We start from the raw sequence: 16,861 nt of genomic DNA, 5'->3' as shown, positions 1-16,861 counted from the left end.
TAGGGTACTGCTGTAGAAAAAGAGGTGCTGTTCCCTACCTTTCCTGAGTCCTGGCGTTACGACACTTGATGCTGCATTGCATTGAGCACAGATGTGCCAGCACTACAATTACTCAATACCTAAGCACAAAACTGAGTTTTGTGAAGTGTGAGCAGAATTTCTAAATTTAAGAACAGTGCCTATGTCATGGCATAAAGGAAACATCAGCCTTGATTCTGTGTCTGAAGAAGACAACTCTGAAGCCAAGTAACCTTCCCATTAAGAGAGAGCTTTGTTTTTATCTGTGTGCTTTTCCCTTTCGTAACTGAAAGGGAAAAGAGTCCCACAAAAGCACAGGATAATCTGAAGAAAAGCTTAAAGGAACACTTATGAATTCCTGAGTTCCTGAGCTGGGGAGATGGATATGGATTATGTCACCGGGTCAGCATTAGAAGGTCCCAAGGAAAAAAAAAATAAATTTTGTTCAGGCTTAAGCTGAAAGACTATGGGAGAACACAAGCCTTTCTTAAGCAATACAGGAAAACATTGCAGTGGTCTATGAATAATAGTACAGAAGATTTAAACATCACTAAAAAATCCCAATAATCTCTCTATAGATAAAAGGAGAGAATGTATGAAAGAATAAGGAAATCACATGCTTATTCTCCTCCTCTGAGAGACAATAGTTCTATGCCTGTGTGAATTAATAAGGACAATCCTAATAACACATAAAGATGTGCATATAGGACAGGAATTTCACTTAAGTTGTTATACAAATATTTTTCACTTCTCCACAGAAAAGCAAGATGCCAGCTGAAATGAACATTTCAGCTGAAATGGCAGGTGACTGCTTTTTGCCCTTTGCACCCTTGGTCTAGAAGAAATGATTGCCCAAAGTACAAACACAACACATTGCAGTGAACGAATTTTCCTGAAATTAATTTCACTTTTATATTAGGATATAGCTGGGGATAGACACTTGAGGAAGACTTAGAGGCCTGAGTGGCTGAAATCAAAAGAGTAAGGAAAAGAAATGTCAGAGAGAAAATAACAAATAAATTCTATCTTCTGCAATTTTTATCAAGATTATAATCAAGCTAGGCAAACCAGATTAAGCAATGTTGACCAGGGAAATGACCTGACCACATTTAGGTTGCCAAAACAGTGATCTCCCTCTTGGAGACACTGCTGCAGAAAAAAAAAAAATAAAACAAACATTGCTAAATAGGGAGGGAGAGTTCTGTTTGCATGCTATTTTATTCACCAACAGTGACAGAATTTCACTGTAGGATAACAGGTATTAAATTTAGAAATTACTTATAATCTGGTCTGACTTAGTAAAGAAAAGGAAGAGTAGATGCTAACTTGATTTCTGGATATCATTTCCCCCTATTTAAAAGCAAATATAATCAGCTTCCAAACCTTCTAGTTGAAAGTCAGCATATTCACGTAGCAACATTAAATCTTTATGAAAGGCACCATTAGTTTACATATTTTAATCAAATTTTTACCATCAGACCAAAATGAAGAAGAATTTGGACAGAATAAAATAAATAATACTCTGTCTTGTCTCTTCCTCCAAAGCAATTTTAATTTAATGTCTCATAATAATTGTGCGCAGTAACATTTTTCTCTCATATGATTTCATTGCAAATTGTTAAATCTGATTGAAACCACTGCTTTTAATTAATTTAACATAATTTATGTGAAGAACAATCAGTAAAAGAAAATTTTAAAAAATCAGAAAAAGGTGCAAATGTGCACAGGAAAGTTTAATAAATATCAAAGGTGTTTTGGTTTTTGGTTTGTTTTTTTTTTTTCTTCTACAATAAATGGGCTTGCTCCTTTAGAATGTATTATACAATAAGCAAAGTAGCTGTTCTGAGCTTGACTGCACAGCCCTGATGTCCTGGCCCAGAATGAACTCGACTGCACAATTTCTGATGCCTAACTCTAAAATGAATTTGACATAATGGAAATAAGAAGAGCCTGCAGCTTCTACTGAAGTCTGTCTCTTCTGTGCTTCGAGCTGGCAAAAAGCAGTTCGAAAGCTTACAAACAAAGAGGAGTGCTGCAATAGGAGATTAAAGTTGAAAACTCTAGAGTCAAAACTAAATTGAAATGGAGAAAAAGATGCAACCATAGCTCACAGTAATTACTGGGCCTTTGCTTCTGTTGACTCTAAAGCATGATCTTAATTTAATACTGAATCATAATTGAAATGAAAGATCAGATTTACTTTTAGCATAGACTGAACTGTTCTAAAATTGGAAGAGTTATATTCCCTCTAAAATATTTGAGCGGCCCATATTAATAGAAATTCGATTGTATTCTGAACTTTTTGCAGTTTGGTTGGTTCCTATAAACTGAACATGATTTCTAGGTAGGTTATTCAAACAGAAGTTAGCAGAATAATCTGGTTTACTTTGCCATTTCTTTCTTTAGGCCACCTTATTTTGTGTTCATACTGTAGTTAAATGAATACTTGGAACCAAATACCTTGTTGGATTGGAAAAGAAAGGAAAAGCATATAATTTTCCTGAGGAGGAAACATAAAGGGTTTCTTTCCTTTACTTCTTTAAGTTGTCACTGACATAGTTCATGCTTTTATACACTAAATTAAAAGGTGAAGGAAAGGCATTCTTTTACCCAAAGCAAACAATAGAGCAGAGTTTTCAAATTCTGTCTAAATTCTTCTATTTTTGAAAACATAAAATAAGATCTTTTGGTGCCTGAGAAAGCAAACAGAAGTCTGAATAATGACAACTGTTTACAGCCAGAATTCACATTGTTTGCATTAAGAGAAGAAGCAAAACCCCCAATTTTCTGCTTTAATTCTCTACATGATCAAGTATTGTCAAGCACATCATCAAGAGATGAGAGCAAAGCTGGGCCATGCTCTCCAGCAGTCCTGTTTAGTCACTGGGAATGTAAAACAAGGAACACTGGAAAAAACCCATTAAGGATGATCCGCCGTGAACACGTCTGAGGAAAAGCTTCCTCACAAGCAGGTGGAATAACCCCTCTACACAACAGCCCCCACACCTCTTGGCAACTCATACAATTCACCAAAAAGCACAATTCTAAGAAACCAGGACATGCTGCCAAAGTACAGCCTTTCAGCAGTTTTTTGTAAGGCAAAGAAGCTGCACATCCAGCCTGAGGCCAAGGCTCTGCTGGAAGAGCTGGGGAAGCAAAAGGGGCTCAGCACCATGGACACTGTGGGACATGGCTGGGGGTGACACCCAGCAGGGGAAATGTTGGTATGGGACAGCCTTTGCCTTGTTACTGAAGGGAAGGAAGAGAAGGAGAAGGAAGGAAGGGAAGGAAGATTAGGAAGTGGTGGAAGGAAGTTGTGGAAGGGAGGAAAAGAGAGAGAAAAAGAGAGAGAGAGGAAGAAAGAAAAGAAAAGAAAAGAAAAGAAAAGAAAAGAAAAGAAAGAAAGAAAGAAAGAAAGAAAGAAAGAAAGAAAGAAAGAAAGAAAGAAAGAAAGAAAGAAAGAAAGAAAGAAAGAAAGAAAGAAAGAAAGAAAGAAAGAAAGAAAGAAAGAAAGAAAGAAAGAAAGAAAGATAGATCTTCACTCTCCAGCTTTTGCTGTATTTTCAGGCTAGATTTATTGCTTTTCTCCCAGTTTCTCAATTCTGATCTGTTCTAAGCCTACACTTTCTATTATTTAGTTAGAGCAGCACAGAGAAGCAAAGTGGTTTTCTCATCCTGAACTCTGCTGAAAACACAGGATCATGTCCCATCTGCTTTTTTCCATGCCCAGCACCCTCCTCCTCTATTTTTATGGGCCAGCAATTTCAGTGACCTTTTCAGTTTTCCTTGTCTGACTACTTTAGAATTACAATCTTTGCCTCTGGTAAGCTGGTCTTTATGCTCTGAGGAGCTGGACATTCTAGAGGTAAATTCTTCTCTCTGTGGAAAACAAGAACCACTGTGGGGGTATGAGCTGTATCATGCCTTTTTCCGCCAGGAACTTTAATGAGGCAGCTAAGCCAAAAGAAAGGGATATCAAAACATATTTGGAGCAGAAAAAAAAAAATTATGTTCTTGAAGAGGTGCCTTGCACACACTGCCTTTTACAGTAGGAACCAACAAGACTTATGACTCACCAGACCACATGAATCATTCCAAACAGCACCTGTTAAGCCTAGAACCATAGGCAAAGACTTATGTTTTAATCCAAACTGTACAGAAATTTCGATACAAGATCAGCTTCCCATGTGATTGTAGCTTTTATGAATGATGCCAGATTTGCAAATTTTGAGACTGAGATAATTTCACTGAATGGCATCTTAAAAGTCATTTCCCCTCAATTCATCAGAATTCCTCAAAACTACTTTAATGAATAAAACTAGTTTAAGAAGTAAATGACACCTTGTGAAAAGGATGCATGGACTTACTGGAGCCTTAATGGACAAGAAAATTATTTTATTCAGATCTCTGAATAGCTACCAGCTTGTTCAAGTACCCACCTGAACTGGAGGTGATTCAGCAACTGCAAGGTGATCAATGGAATTTTGTCATATTACTAAATGGTAAAGTCAAGATGTACCTTTTGCATATTGAACCAACTGGTATTACCTGTGAAAAATACCTGTTGGAGTACTATACTAGCTAATAACACAAGCCAGTGTCTATCAGCTCATTTAAAAAAAAATATAAATAATATTTTTCATCTATTTTATACATGAAGCATCCATCAAATACAATTGTTAGTAAGAGCATCCATTATTGTTGAAATGGAGAGCTCATAATTAGCTCTTAAATTCAAATCTAGTTGCTACTTTTAAATTTTTTCTCCTTCTGTGTGGTCACTCAAAACCCCTTATGTTTCTGCCACCACCTAATTTCATGGATCTCACTACAGTGTCATCTTTTCAAGCATTCCTTCTCCTTTGCAGTTCCTGCTCTCTTTCTACTCTGAATTGGTAAAATATCAAACTGTCCCTCCTCCCTCCTACAGCTTTTATTCACACACGACTGTTACTTCCATTCACTTTCCTGCCTTTCCGAAATATCCCTCTTTCTCTCTAATTCTGTTTTCAGCATTTGTATTTTCTTGTCTCTTGCTCTCATCCTTAGTCATTTAGACATACCCCTTTTAGTAGCATTTATTCCATATACCTTGGTGTCCATATACATCTAAAAAGGTATTTTTCCTTATTCAGTAACTGTTTCCTAAATTAACTTTCATATTTGCAAGCACAAGTGAATGGATATAACTAAGCTGGCATTGTTCAGTTTTACTCATAATGCCACAGGGGTTTTGCTTCACATTTGAATTTCAAAGGATAGTATAAGCAGAAATAATGATTGAAACTCTCTTGCTTCTGAAATGAGGTAAAGGTTTTCATTTTAACAAGCTCCTTATACCTCAAAGATTATAAGAACTTAATTTCAGCTGAAGTCAACAAGAACTAGGTACTCGGGAACTGAAAAAAAAAGGCAAAACAATTTTAGTGGCTGCCTAGAGACAGAAGTGACCTTGAGCACTGAGTTAGAGATTAATTCAAAAATTGAAATGCTTGCCTTGAGGTGTTTGATCAATCCTTGCTTGATAGGTGTTTTCATATTTCCACATCCAGAGAATGGCTCTGAGGCTGTGAGAGGCGAGATGGCCATTGGCTTGTGCCATGGCCAATCCATACTGAACTCAACCCAGTGACCACGAGGCAACGTGTCAATGGCTGAAGGGTAGACTGTCTTACTGGAATTATGTAAGTAAATGTTCAGTGCTCACGTTTCATACTAAAACTCCCTGAATCACATTCATAATTTATTTGTGGTTCTACAGATGAAGATTATGACACAGACACTTTGAATAGACAAAGCTTCATACTCTCATATAGACCATGTTTTTTATAACCAGTGGGAAGGAAATAGCTCTTGTATTCTCTGAGTGATTTTGCTCCCATTCTGATGGCTTGCTTTTTCAGATTCAGGGTATATCTAACTTGTTTATTAAAAAAGATCTCAAGAATCTCCTCGCACAAACTACTGCAGATAACCCTTCAGTACCCTATTTAATGGATGGCCAATTTCTATTACTTTGCAGCTTGTGTCATATGACAATTTTTTTAATCACTTCGAAACTGACTGAGCAGAATGATTCCTGAAGACTAGTTAGTTTGAGCACAAGGCAAAGGTCCAGCCTGGGGCAAAGCTCTGTATGAATAAAGCTCAGGGATTTTAGCCATTGTGTCCAGCAGTAGCAGCTTGGTTTTCACTTTTTCACTGTTAGCCTGGCAGTGCAGAAACACAGAGGGGTGAAAACCTCATTACAAATCTTCAGTGTATCAGATGTGATATCATTCTGCTTGACAGTGTTACTCCAAAACTTGCCAAGTCAGAATGTTTGAACTGAATGTGCACTCCTCCTTAAACTATAAGGAGCTGAAGAGCAAGCAGTCTGGCATGAGACCATTTTTACTCACTGAGGCAATAGCAAAATGAAGATTTTAGAGGCAAGTGATGATTTAATCACAACAGAAATATAGAGTCTCTACTCTAGGCCAATTTACTAGCTGTATATGACACAGAACTTACAGGTCTGATAGCAACACCCTTGGGGTTAAAAATATACCTTATTTAAAAGAATTGTTGGTATAATTTATTAGCTTCTGATCACATGCTTGAAATGCGAGAGTTAAAATTAGGAAACAGTTACTGCATCAAGACAATTCCACTGCATGTTACAGATTGCAGAAAGATGTGGGTGAGGAGTTGTGGTGATGAGACAGAAATCCAGCTGGAAGACAAATTCCTAAATTAATGAGATGAAATTATGCAGCAGTATATGCAGCGTTCCTGAATATCCTGAATATTTTTTTCCCCCTGGAATCTCTATTAAGGTTGTATTTTTGAGTAATCCATTTTATTTTGAAGTCCCAAAGTGGCAAGTCTACAAGCTTCTCTGGCAATACAACCACTTGCTCTGATCACAAAATAAATGCCTCATATTTTGAGGCTGGGTATGTCTAAGTTCCACTTCCAGCCATCAGATTAGATATATTTACCAACAACACTTAAAAACAGTTTGCTACCAGCTCACCTCCCCAAGATTCACTATTTCCAGATGGAAGTGTTAACACGGACACGGTTCATACTACATTAAAATGAATTTTTACTATCAAGGGGGATGCTAGGGTTTTTCTTCCATGAGTTCTAAACTTCACAGTCTCACGGAAAAAGAGACTTTGTTCCAGTGTTTGCACCCAGCTTTTCTTCACCATGTTCCCAGCTGCCTTCTGTACCTTTAAATCTCTCTTCTTGTACAGGGAAGTTGCATGGGTGTCTCAGTTTTGTGAAATGTTTTTGGCTCATCATGATGACAGTGAGTACTGAACATATGTCTGCATGCATTGTGAGGGGTGAAACTGAGTTTATCTGGAAAAGGCAGAGCACTGTGCACCCAGATGATCCTATACAGACATAAACCCACATCCCCAAATCCCAGAATTCCCAGAGTTGTCAGCAATATCTGAACTTATATTAAACAGCTGTTTTACCCTTGATCTTTCCATTAGATCTCACCCTGACAACATCTTTGCTTTTTTCTGCTTTTCTCTATGTTTTTGGGAGGCTTATGACATGCTATTCCATGAAGATGTTGATAGGTAGATTACAGGGGCTGCAAGTTTGCAGTAAAATGACATTTATGACTTCTTCTCTGTGACTAATGCTCTTTCAGGAGGAAAATGATATTTGGCAATTTATTCTTGAAAAATTCATCAGGATTGGTACTCCTTCTTCTGCTGTTTTCTAAGTATCTGCAAATATATTGACTGTTTGTCCCAGAAATTTTCCCTGATAACTGGGCAACATATAACCCCAAATATTCCTCCAGTTCTTGAATAAAATTATGAATGGCCTGAATTGAATGGCTCCTGAAGTATATGAGAATCAACTTCATCTGATACAACATCTAACTCATCTAAGCTCTAATTTGATTTTGCCTAAGTCCACTTCAAAGACTTTTCTGTTTCTTCGTAACTGCCCTAAATGGATAATTGTGGATCCATCTCTTTTTAAAGAAAGAACAACAACAAAAAAATCACTAAAGGTTTGAACTCTCACTTTTAAACAATCTTTTTTCCAACTCTTTGGGAAATTAATTTCTTGCTTGGTTTTCTATTTTTATCAAACATAATATCTTCTTGATGCCTTTCCTAATTTTTGAAAGTACAGCTCATTTTACATTTTGCCCTTCTGAATTTCCCCCTGGATTTTACCTAACATTTATAAATTTTTAAGACTTGGGCTGTTATTACCACAGTGACTAATTCAGCTTTCACTTTTTCAGTGTTGATTACTTGAGTTTCACAACTGTGACAGCATAGCAAACTAGTTTTGAAGTTCATGTTACTTCCTAATTTCCTTTCAGCACGAATTCATAAAAATTGCCTCTACACTATATAATTACTCAAGGGCAAGTTGTCTTTCTCCTTAGAAATATTTAGTGGACTAATCTGTTTCATTCTCCCATTTTTTGGCTATTTTTCTTGACTGGTGAGAATAAAACCTAGAATTATCTGACTTATACTTATTTTCTATATTCTCCGCCAAAACCGGATTAATGAATGCTTGGTCAGTTTGGATGGGATTTATTTCAGTAAAGTGAAGTTATACTAAATTCTCTATAAGATATGAAAAGAAATAGAAATTTTTACAGCAAAATGGTCATCTGACTCAGGTAAAATGTGTTCTTTAGGGCAAGGTAAGTTATGGCTACACCTTTCTGTTAGCTACAGAGGAGGCCTGAAGGGTTATATACTCTGTGCTTCCCAACATGAGCAAAGCCTGAATTCAGATTAATCCACTAAATATTTCTAAGGAGCTTAATCTACTTGTCCTTCTAGTTGGTGTGATCCCATTAACATATGACAATGCCTGTGCTCTCAGCTCCTTTCCTCTCCAGAGGTTTTCTTTTTACAGATCTGTCACCTAAAGATATCCCCTACAATCAAGTATTGATCCTTTGGATATATTTAGCAACACATTCTTGCTCGATTTTCAATCACATTCTACTTTAAAAGAGTCCAGTCAGGTGCACTGATTTGCCCATTTAAATCACTGCCCTGATTATATACAATATGTAAATCAATGCTCTGATTGTACACCAAGCAGTGCTCTATGCATTACTACAAAGCAAGTTTACACAGTTAACATACTGACTAAGTAGGATTAATGCTAAAAACACTACAGAAATCTATAGAAAATTGCAGCTAAAGGCCACAGAAACTGATGGACTGTCCCCTGCCTGAGGACAGTCATGCAGCATTCACACCACCACGGGGAAGAAAGCATCCTAAGGATATGGTCAGTGCCTGTGCAAACAATTCCTGCAGGGCAAAGGGAATATCTGTTACAGTCCTGACACTATTACACAAAAGGGACAAAAAGGGTGATCAAAGAAGAAAATATACCAGGCTCTATAGAGATGTTTCAAACATTTTCTTAGACAGCTGTGTTTTGGAAAAAAGAAAATCTGAGAAGGAAAACCAAATGGTATTTGCCATTTATCATAGTTTTGTAACTAGGTAACAAAATGCACTATTTGCCCTGAGCAGTTTTTCTGCTTTTACCAGGAACAAAATAACCATTTTAAATTAGAAAGCTGAAAGCTTCTCTGTACCAAAGGAGGGAAGTCAGTCTGAAGGTCAAATGTAACTGCAGCAAATACAGAACATAAATATTTGCTTTAAGTAAGCACAGAGTTCTTACATTCTATCCTGCTCTATATGGACAGTTTTGGAGTAGAAATTGAAGAAGGCTCTGTTTTTTCAAATGCATATTGTATTTTTGGCTACAGGTGTGAGTGAGAAGGTGGGTAGGAGTTGTGTGGGAGGAACCAAGTACAAAGAAATGTTTAAACTGTTCATAAAGAATAGCAAATGTTTCACCAAAAAACAACAGCAGGACGATGCACAGACACAAGATGAAATCTGATTAAGATTAAGATCCCTCTGCAAGGAAGAACCTTGTATAAAACAGTAGAGACAATAGTGAAGTGAGATGCTCAAATACTGGTGCTGCAAACTAGGTTTATACAGCGCCACATACCAGTGACAGAAAACCCCAAAGAGTATCTGCACCAGCCCCTTCCCAACCCGTAGTTGTTTAATTCTCAGAAAGCAGCGTGGGAAAAAAAAAGGGTCTTTCCCCATATAGGTGCACATCCTGATACTACATCAGATCAACAGGAAAATCACACAGAATGCTTTGGTTAACTTCATTCACCTGATTCAGGTTAGATGAGAGGGGAAAGGGAAGTATTATGAGTAGTAGTACTATGTATGTCTTTGCAATGCAGCCTGTTCTTTTTCTACTCCTTCCTGCTGCTGTTGAGCAATGACCCATCAGAAAAGTTGTTTTATTCCCTTAAAGTAACCTGTGGATGCATTGCCTTGGAGCAGTCATCTTGCCCCAGAGCAAGCAGTCTACTTTTCCTCTTGATTCTACTTTCAGGCTCCAAGTCACGCTGCATCCAGCCGTTGTGAACATAAAGCATTTCTACAGGAGGATGAAATAAAACTTATACTGCCTTTATGGTTCAGGATTTTATGTTACTTTTATTTGTGACTAAGGAAGCATGATAGCTGAAAAAGTAAATATATATCAAAGGGGCAAACTGACATGAAATGTGAGATGCAGTTTAAGACACCTAAATATAGACATGAATGCATGTGGTGCTTAAGCTTAAAAGTCAATAGAGGTAATATAGCTTAGGGAGAAATTCAGCCTGCTCTATACAGCTCACAGTTGGCCACCTGAATGTCCTCTCACTTCCCTTGACAACCAGACACCCAGCAAACATGAAGATGTCTATTTGTAAGAATCTTAATCTGAGGTTTAACCTTGCACAAAGACGTAAAATTCAGTAACTTCCAAAGTTAAGATTCAAATGCAAATACTTGCTGTTAATTCCTTATGCGTATTATTTCACAGTAATTCTCCCATTTGTACACAACTTGATGCAGCCTTACAGAAAATGATGAAACTGTTTGAAACAAAATGTCATCATAGGAATTCAAGGAGCAATATGCACTAACTATTTCTGTGAAACTGTAAATATGTATTTTGCTGCTGAACTTTCATGTGTAAACTAACTGCCTCTGTTTTAGGTCCTGTACCTATTGAAAGAACTGCCCACTGGGCACTGAAAATGCTTGGAAGCATTCAGGCTAGAACACCTAAAAGAAAGACTTATGCTTTATCAAGGTTTTAATTTGAGATTGTAATCCAAAAAAATCACAACAATGTGGCAATTTTTCTTTGAAAACGACTGTATTGCTTCTCCTGCCTCGCCAGGACTTTCCCCTAAAAATTGCAATGTATTCACTACGTACATACTTCCAAAAATTATAGGACTTTCTGTCAGGGTATATGCACAATGGGTGGCCATTTTAAGCATGTGGCTCATGGAAAAATATTGTTCTAATGCAGGTGGTTTTGACTAACCAGCAGTGGATTCCCATTGCTGTTTTAATAGGAAAAATATCCCTTAGCTTTGGGAGTGGAACTTAAACCTGCAAGAATAGCATCAAGGAACATTACATTTTATTTTTATTGAAGACTGCATTCTCATAACAGATGGAGAACTTGGGGTTAGATCTGATTTCAAGCAGCGTCTAAACCTGGCCCAGACTCCTAAAATGATTTTAAACAAATCATTTAACACGCTGGCACATCATTTCTGCTGCTCTACAATGGAAATGATTTTTCCATGGATATTCTGAACTGTTTCCTTTGGCCTATAAGTATCTGAGATGAAAATCAATCTGAGTGTGGACATGTACTAAATCAAGCATTAATGTCAGTTAGAATTCAAAAAGCTACTTGATAATAGTTACGATATACTTAGTTTGAGGAAAATACTACAGGGGAGGATATTGTCTAGTACAGTGATGAATTTACATTGGTGATGTGTGTGTGTTACTTCATTTTAAAGACATTCAGAAATGAGAAAAAAAAATTAGTTGGGTGATGACTCTAAGGAGTATAATGAATTGTACTCCTTAATTTATTTTAGGAAAACACTATAAGAAGGAACCCCAGTCTTCTCATGAGCATACCACAGAAATTAATTTTTGGGCTATGTGAAACGTTTTACTGTCCAACACAGATGATTTTCCATGATTCTTCAATTGACCTTCAAGGTTCAGATAGGATTCATTTGTTTCCTCTGAAAAGGAGCATTGGGAATATCAGCCTCTTTCAGAGACAATTTGCAAGCATTTCCAATTAAATGAAAACAGGAAAAACCTGTTATCCCCTATTTTCTTGAAGTTTCAGCCGAAGGCAGATCGCTGCCATTACTGATCCTGGGCCGCCACCTGGTGGCATTTGGGAAAAATAAATTCAAATTTCACTCGTCTATGGGGCCAAGGCTGCAGCACCGTCCTTCCCGGTGCTCCCGGAGGGCTGCAGGGTCGGATCCCTCCCTCTCACATCCCGACAGTCAGGCAGAAGGAGAGGCAGAGATTATGGGATTTGTCCAAGCCTTGTAGGCTGACTCTGGGACGATGTACACACCCCCAGTGTGTCTCTCCAAGGCAATGCTTACAAAGGAAAAGCCTTGCTGGGTCTCACTGGTGGATATGCAGTCTGTTTTAGGTATTTTTGTAGGTACATTCCCGAAGGTGAGAATACACAGCTCTCAACCAGTCAACATTGCCATATTTACAGCACAGGCCTGAATTTGGAGAGAGCCCGTGATCCTCACTGTCCTGGGAGCCTGAGGCTTAGGAAAATGAAGCAGCCTGCCTATGGTCACACAGAAGGACACCAGCTAAATTGATTAAATTGAATGAATTGAATCACAGAACCATCTGGGTTGGAAATGGTCACCTTTAAAGGTCACCAAGTCCACCTCCCCTGCAATGGGCAGGGACAACAATGAAAGGAGTAGCATTCTGAAAGATAATAAATATTACAGGGATTGGCCAAAAAGCAGGTTACATCACATTGTAAGGGTGGCAAAATATCACAATAGAAGAACTCTTGTGGCTTCACTGTAATTTTGCAATACCAATCTCATAAGAAATTAAATTCAGATCTCTAAATCACTTACTATGCTTCCTGTCTGTAAGAAATTTAACCAAGCTTCATCTGATTAGAAATAGCAGCTTTGAGGGGACTATTTGTTCTTGCTAATCAGATTTGTCATGTTTTGAGAAACAAATGGGAAAAGTATTTCTGTAGGGAAATAGTTGTTTCTGAGGGATGAGACAAGAAAGAACAAACATAGAAAAACAGACATTTTTTCTGCAGTTCTTATAAAACTAAGGCGCCTGGGACCCTTCACTAGAAAATGGTACAAGATTAATGAGCCCTGTGCATGAAACTGGTTTTTTTTCTGAATATGGCAAAATGGATCCATAATAGTTATTTGTGAGTAAATAAATAACAAGGGCCTGACTGGGTGATTGCCTGAGGATATGTACAGAGTCTAATTTAGTAATAATTTCCATCCCTCTCTGCTCAATGAACAAATAAACAACTCTTGCATGACAAGTAAATGCTGATGCAACACTAGTAACATCAATTAGAACCTTATGGAAAATGCCACTACAAAACAGAAAAAATAGAGTTAAAAATTTTACTGTGACTGTAACATACAGTTGTAAATATATCCTGCTTAAAAAGAAAAGAAAATGGACTTTTAAATTTGTATTTGAACTTCTGGATTTTTGAATACAATGTACTGTGAAAGGCATTGATCTCATTAGTCTCTGTTAGTCAGCCCTATTTTGCTGCATCTAACCAAAGAAAAATAAATTGCATAATTGTCCTGAAGAAACTTCTGTTTCTATTATTTGGGTTTCTTGTCAGTGCTCTTCCTGACACAGGCCTTTTACTTCTTTACCTCTTCATAAGGATAACTTTATAGGAATCTACTTGGATTTTCTTGCAATTCCCTAGAAACTTTCCACTTGGACAGCTCTTTAAAGCACTCTTGGGAGGAAAGGGTTAAAAGCAGCAGAGTGCAGAGGAGGATGCGAGATTCCAAGAGACCTTGCAGGTGGGAATGCTGAGGATGAGGCCTGGAGAATATCAGTGTGGGAATATACCCCTTAGATTATGCTCACTGCTGTCTGTCCTCTCTGTTTTGAGAAACAGGATTTCTGTTTAGAGATAACGTAGGCGTCTGAGGGACTTGGAGGCACTCTCAGGGACATGCCTGAGCTCCCGGCTTTGGGAGAGAGAAGATCAGAGCTCAGAGATCACAAAAGGCACAGAGCGCACAGCATGGTGGCAAGCTCCATGTGCGTGGGCCCTCAATAAGTGGGTGCAAAGAACAGCCCTGCCAGCCCTCAGGGCGGGCTCAGCCTGATGGTTCCTGTGCTCCCACTCCTGTGTCTGCCCAGGTGCTGCTTTGGGATCCTCTGGTTAGTGACGTCATGAAATAAACTTACTGTTTTGTATTTCAGATGTAGTCTTGTGGTGCTATGCCTGCCTGCCTGTGGGGACTCCCAACAGGACCCAAACACCCTTTACTTGCTCTTGCTCATTTTTTCTTACACTTTTAAGGAACAGGTCTAGATAAAATACACTGTTGTGATCCTCACAATGTCGGGTTACTGCCTCCCTTTGGTGATAACTTATCCAGATTTTCTATATATAGCAGAACACCTCCAGCCACCTCTTTACAACTTTTTACAAAACTTTGAAAGGTGTAAGTCAAATTCACTTTTTGTAGAATAGGCCAAGACAATCCAAAGCAAGGTAGGAAAACCATATCCAGCTTTCTTACGAATTTAAACATTGACCAGGAAAGTGTTGAATAAACACATCACAAACCATCCAGGCTGAAGCCATCTTCCATCCTCAACTCTAACTAAATTACAGCCAGGGATGCAGGATTCACAGGGAAAGAAGGCACAACAGTGGGAAGCAGTGTGATACCACAGCCTAGTGCACCCACCATTTATCTGGGATAAATAATTTCTGCATTTCAGCTCTTTGCCTTAAGGCTTATTGTTGTGTTTCACATGAAACAGTCACATCTGCATCAATTTGGGATAGTTTCGTATTTTTTTTCTCCTGTAAGGAATGTGAATAATGTCAATGGATATTTAACTACATTTTCAAGGCTTTCATTGTTATTCAAATTTATTTATATTCAGATTATTTCAGTCAGATGTTCAATTACTTGACAGAGCCTAAAACACAAATGTTCTGGTTTTAAAATGTGTGATATCAATATATTCATGAATGAAAAATTAAAAATATGTTTTTGAGTCTAAGTATGCAAAATATAACCTCAGGCTAAAAAACATTTAATCCAATAAAACTTGAAAAGAATTTCAGAGGGATCATCAAATTCATCAGAGGCAGAGAGATAATGAACACAACCTAATTCCTCTCCTGGTTGAAGCGAGCTATTTGCTAAGCACTTGAGTGCACACTAGATGGCAGCCTGAGCATAGATTATTTCATCCTACTGCTTTTTCTCCTCCAAGAAAAGGTGAAATTGAGAAATATCCTTCGACTCAGGTGTGTGTTTTGGGAAAACTGGAACTGGATGATGGGCCAAAATATGGGATGCTTAGGTCTGCAATGTTCTTAGGTCCTTCCTGAGGTGTCACTGTAGTGTAGGTAGCATTAAGTAGAGAAAAGTCTCATTCCCCGCTAAATGCAAGTAACAGCTGTAACAAATGCTCTAAAACCCAAATGCAAAATAACCAAAATATTCAGGAATAAACTGTTTGCAGCTCAGATTTCACAACATGGAAACGAGAAAAATTTCTTTGTGTGCCCCTTGCAGCATAGCCAAAGAACAAGATGCAGAAGCTGGTGAGGCCAGCCCAAGAGAACACTTACAGACAAGATCTGATCTCCCCGCTGCAGCTCTCCGCTGAGATCCGCTGGCCCACCTGCGAGGATGAAAGACACGAAAATGCCTTCCCCGTCTTCACCTCCCACAATGTTGAAACCAAGTCCTGTGGAGCCCTTGTGCAGGATGATTTTTCGAGGCTCTCTGTACAGAAACAAAATCATAATGTTTAGGCACTCTTACTGCATATGCATTTTTCATAGCATCTTAAGCATACTATATTTTGCCTAAGACACAATGGCCTGCTATTGTCTAAAGAAACCACATAACAGATGACCAAGCTGTTAACAGGTGAACAGGTAAGGTAGGAATCAAGCAGCACTAATTTTTTTCCCTCATGGTTGAATTGAAACATCCCTATTAATTTCACCCCACTGGAGTCATCTTCACTATGTTAAGTGACAAATTTATTAAAAGGAAAAACAAAACACTGAATGTATGTAATAATCTAATTTACAGCAATGTTATATATCCAGATATCCAATCTTTATATAGAACTTTTTTATTTTAAATTCTAGTCTTGCTTTTGCAACAAATGAACAAAGAAAAAACTTACAACTCCAAGAAAAGCAATGGCAGCTGTGATCCTGACAGATTTGGAGCAAATAACATTTACATGAATGAGCTAATTCAGCAGAATCTCATTAAAAACTTTGGTTTGACACTATCAGAATCTTGCATTTTTAAGTCACATTGCAGCTTTATCACTGAACCAGCCCAAGGGGTACCTGCTTTTTCCATGTTTTTTAAAAACTATTAATTATGATAGAAATCAATAAATAATAACAGGTATATCTCACACAGCTCCATTCATCTGTAAATTGAAAATATGACCCAGAGGATGTAAACATAACATGCAATTTACTGATGGGAATACTTATTTCCAGAAATAGATAACTTTCCTAAGCAATCAAGGTAGCATCCTTGAGAGAGGATCCCAAATATTTTTGTTCCCAGTCTCTACATACGAGGTCTCAGAGCTGGCTCTCCCTTGGATACACAAGCAGACACAACCACATATACATACACACACTCCAT

General features: G+C 37.9%; 1 protein-coding gene across 5 annotated transcripts in view; it reads right to left on the bottom strand.

Annotated features, from left to right (window-relative positions):
• LOC131571971 (disks large homolog 2) overlaps positions 1–16,861 on the bottom strand; it is a 620,230-nt gene that overhangs the window by 201,196 nt on the left and 402,173 nt on the right. For all 5 annotated transcript variants that reach the window (XM_058824787.1, XM_058824783.1, XM_058824784.1 and 2 more), the window contains one exon: positions 15,811–15,967. In XM_058824787.1, coding sequence (XP_058680770.1) covers positions 15,811–15,967 — 157 coding nt within the window. The remainder of the gene's footprint in view (positions 1–15,810; positions 15,968–16,861) is intronic.

Source organism: Ammospiza caudacuta, chromosome 2, assembly GCF_027887145.1.
Source record: "Ammospiza caudacuta isolate bAmmCau1 chromosome 2, bAmmCau1.pri, whole genome shotgun sequence".
Classification (NCBI taxonomy): Eukaryota; Metazoa; Chordata; class Aves; order Passeriformes; family Passerellidae; genus Ammospiza; species Ammospiza caudacuta.
This window is presented reverse-complemented; position numbering and strand designations above follow the sequence as displayed.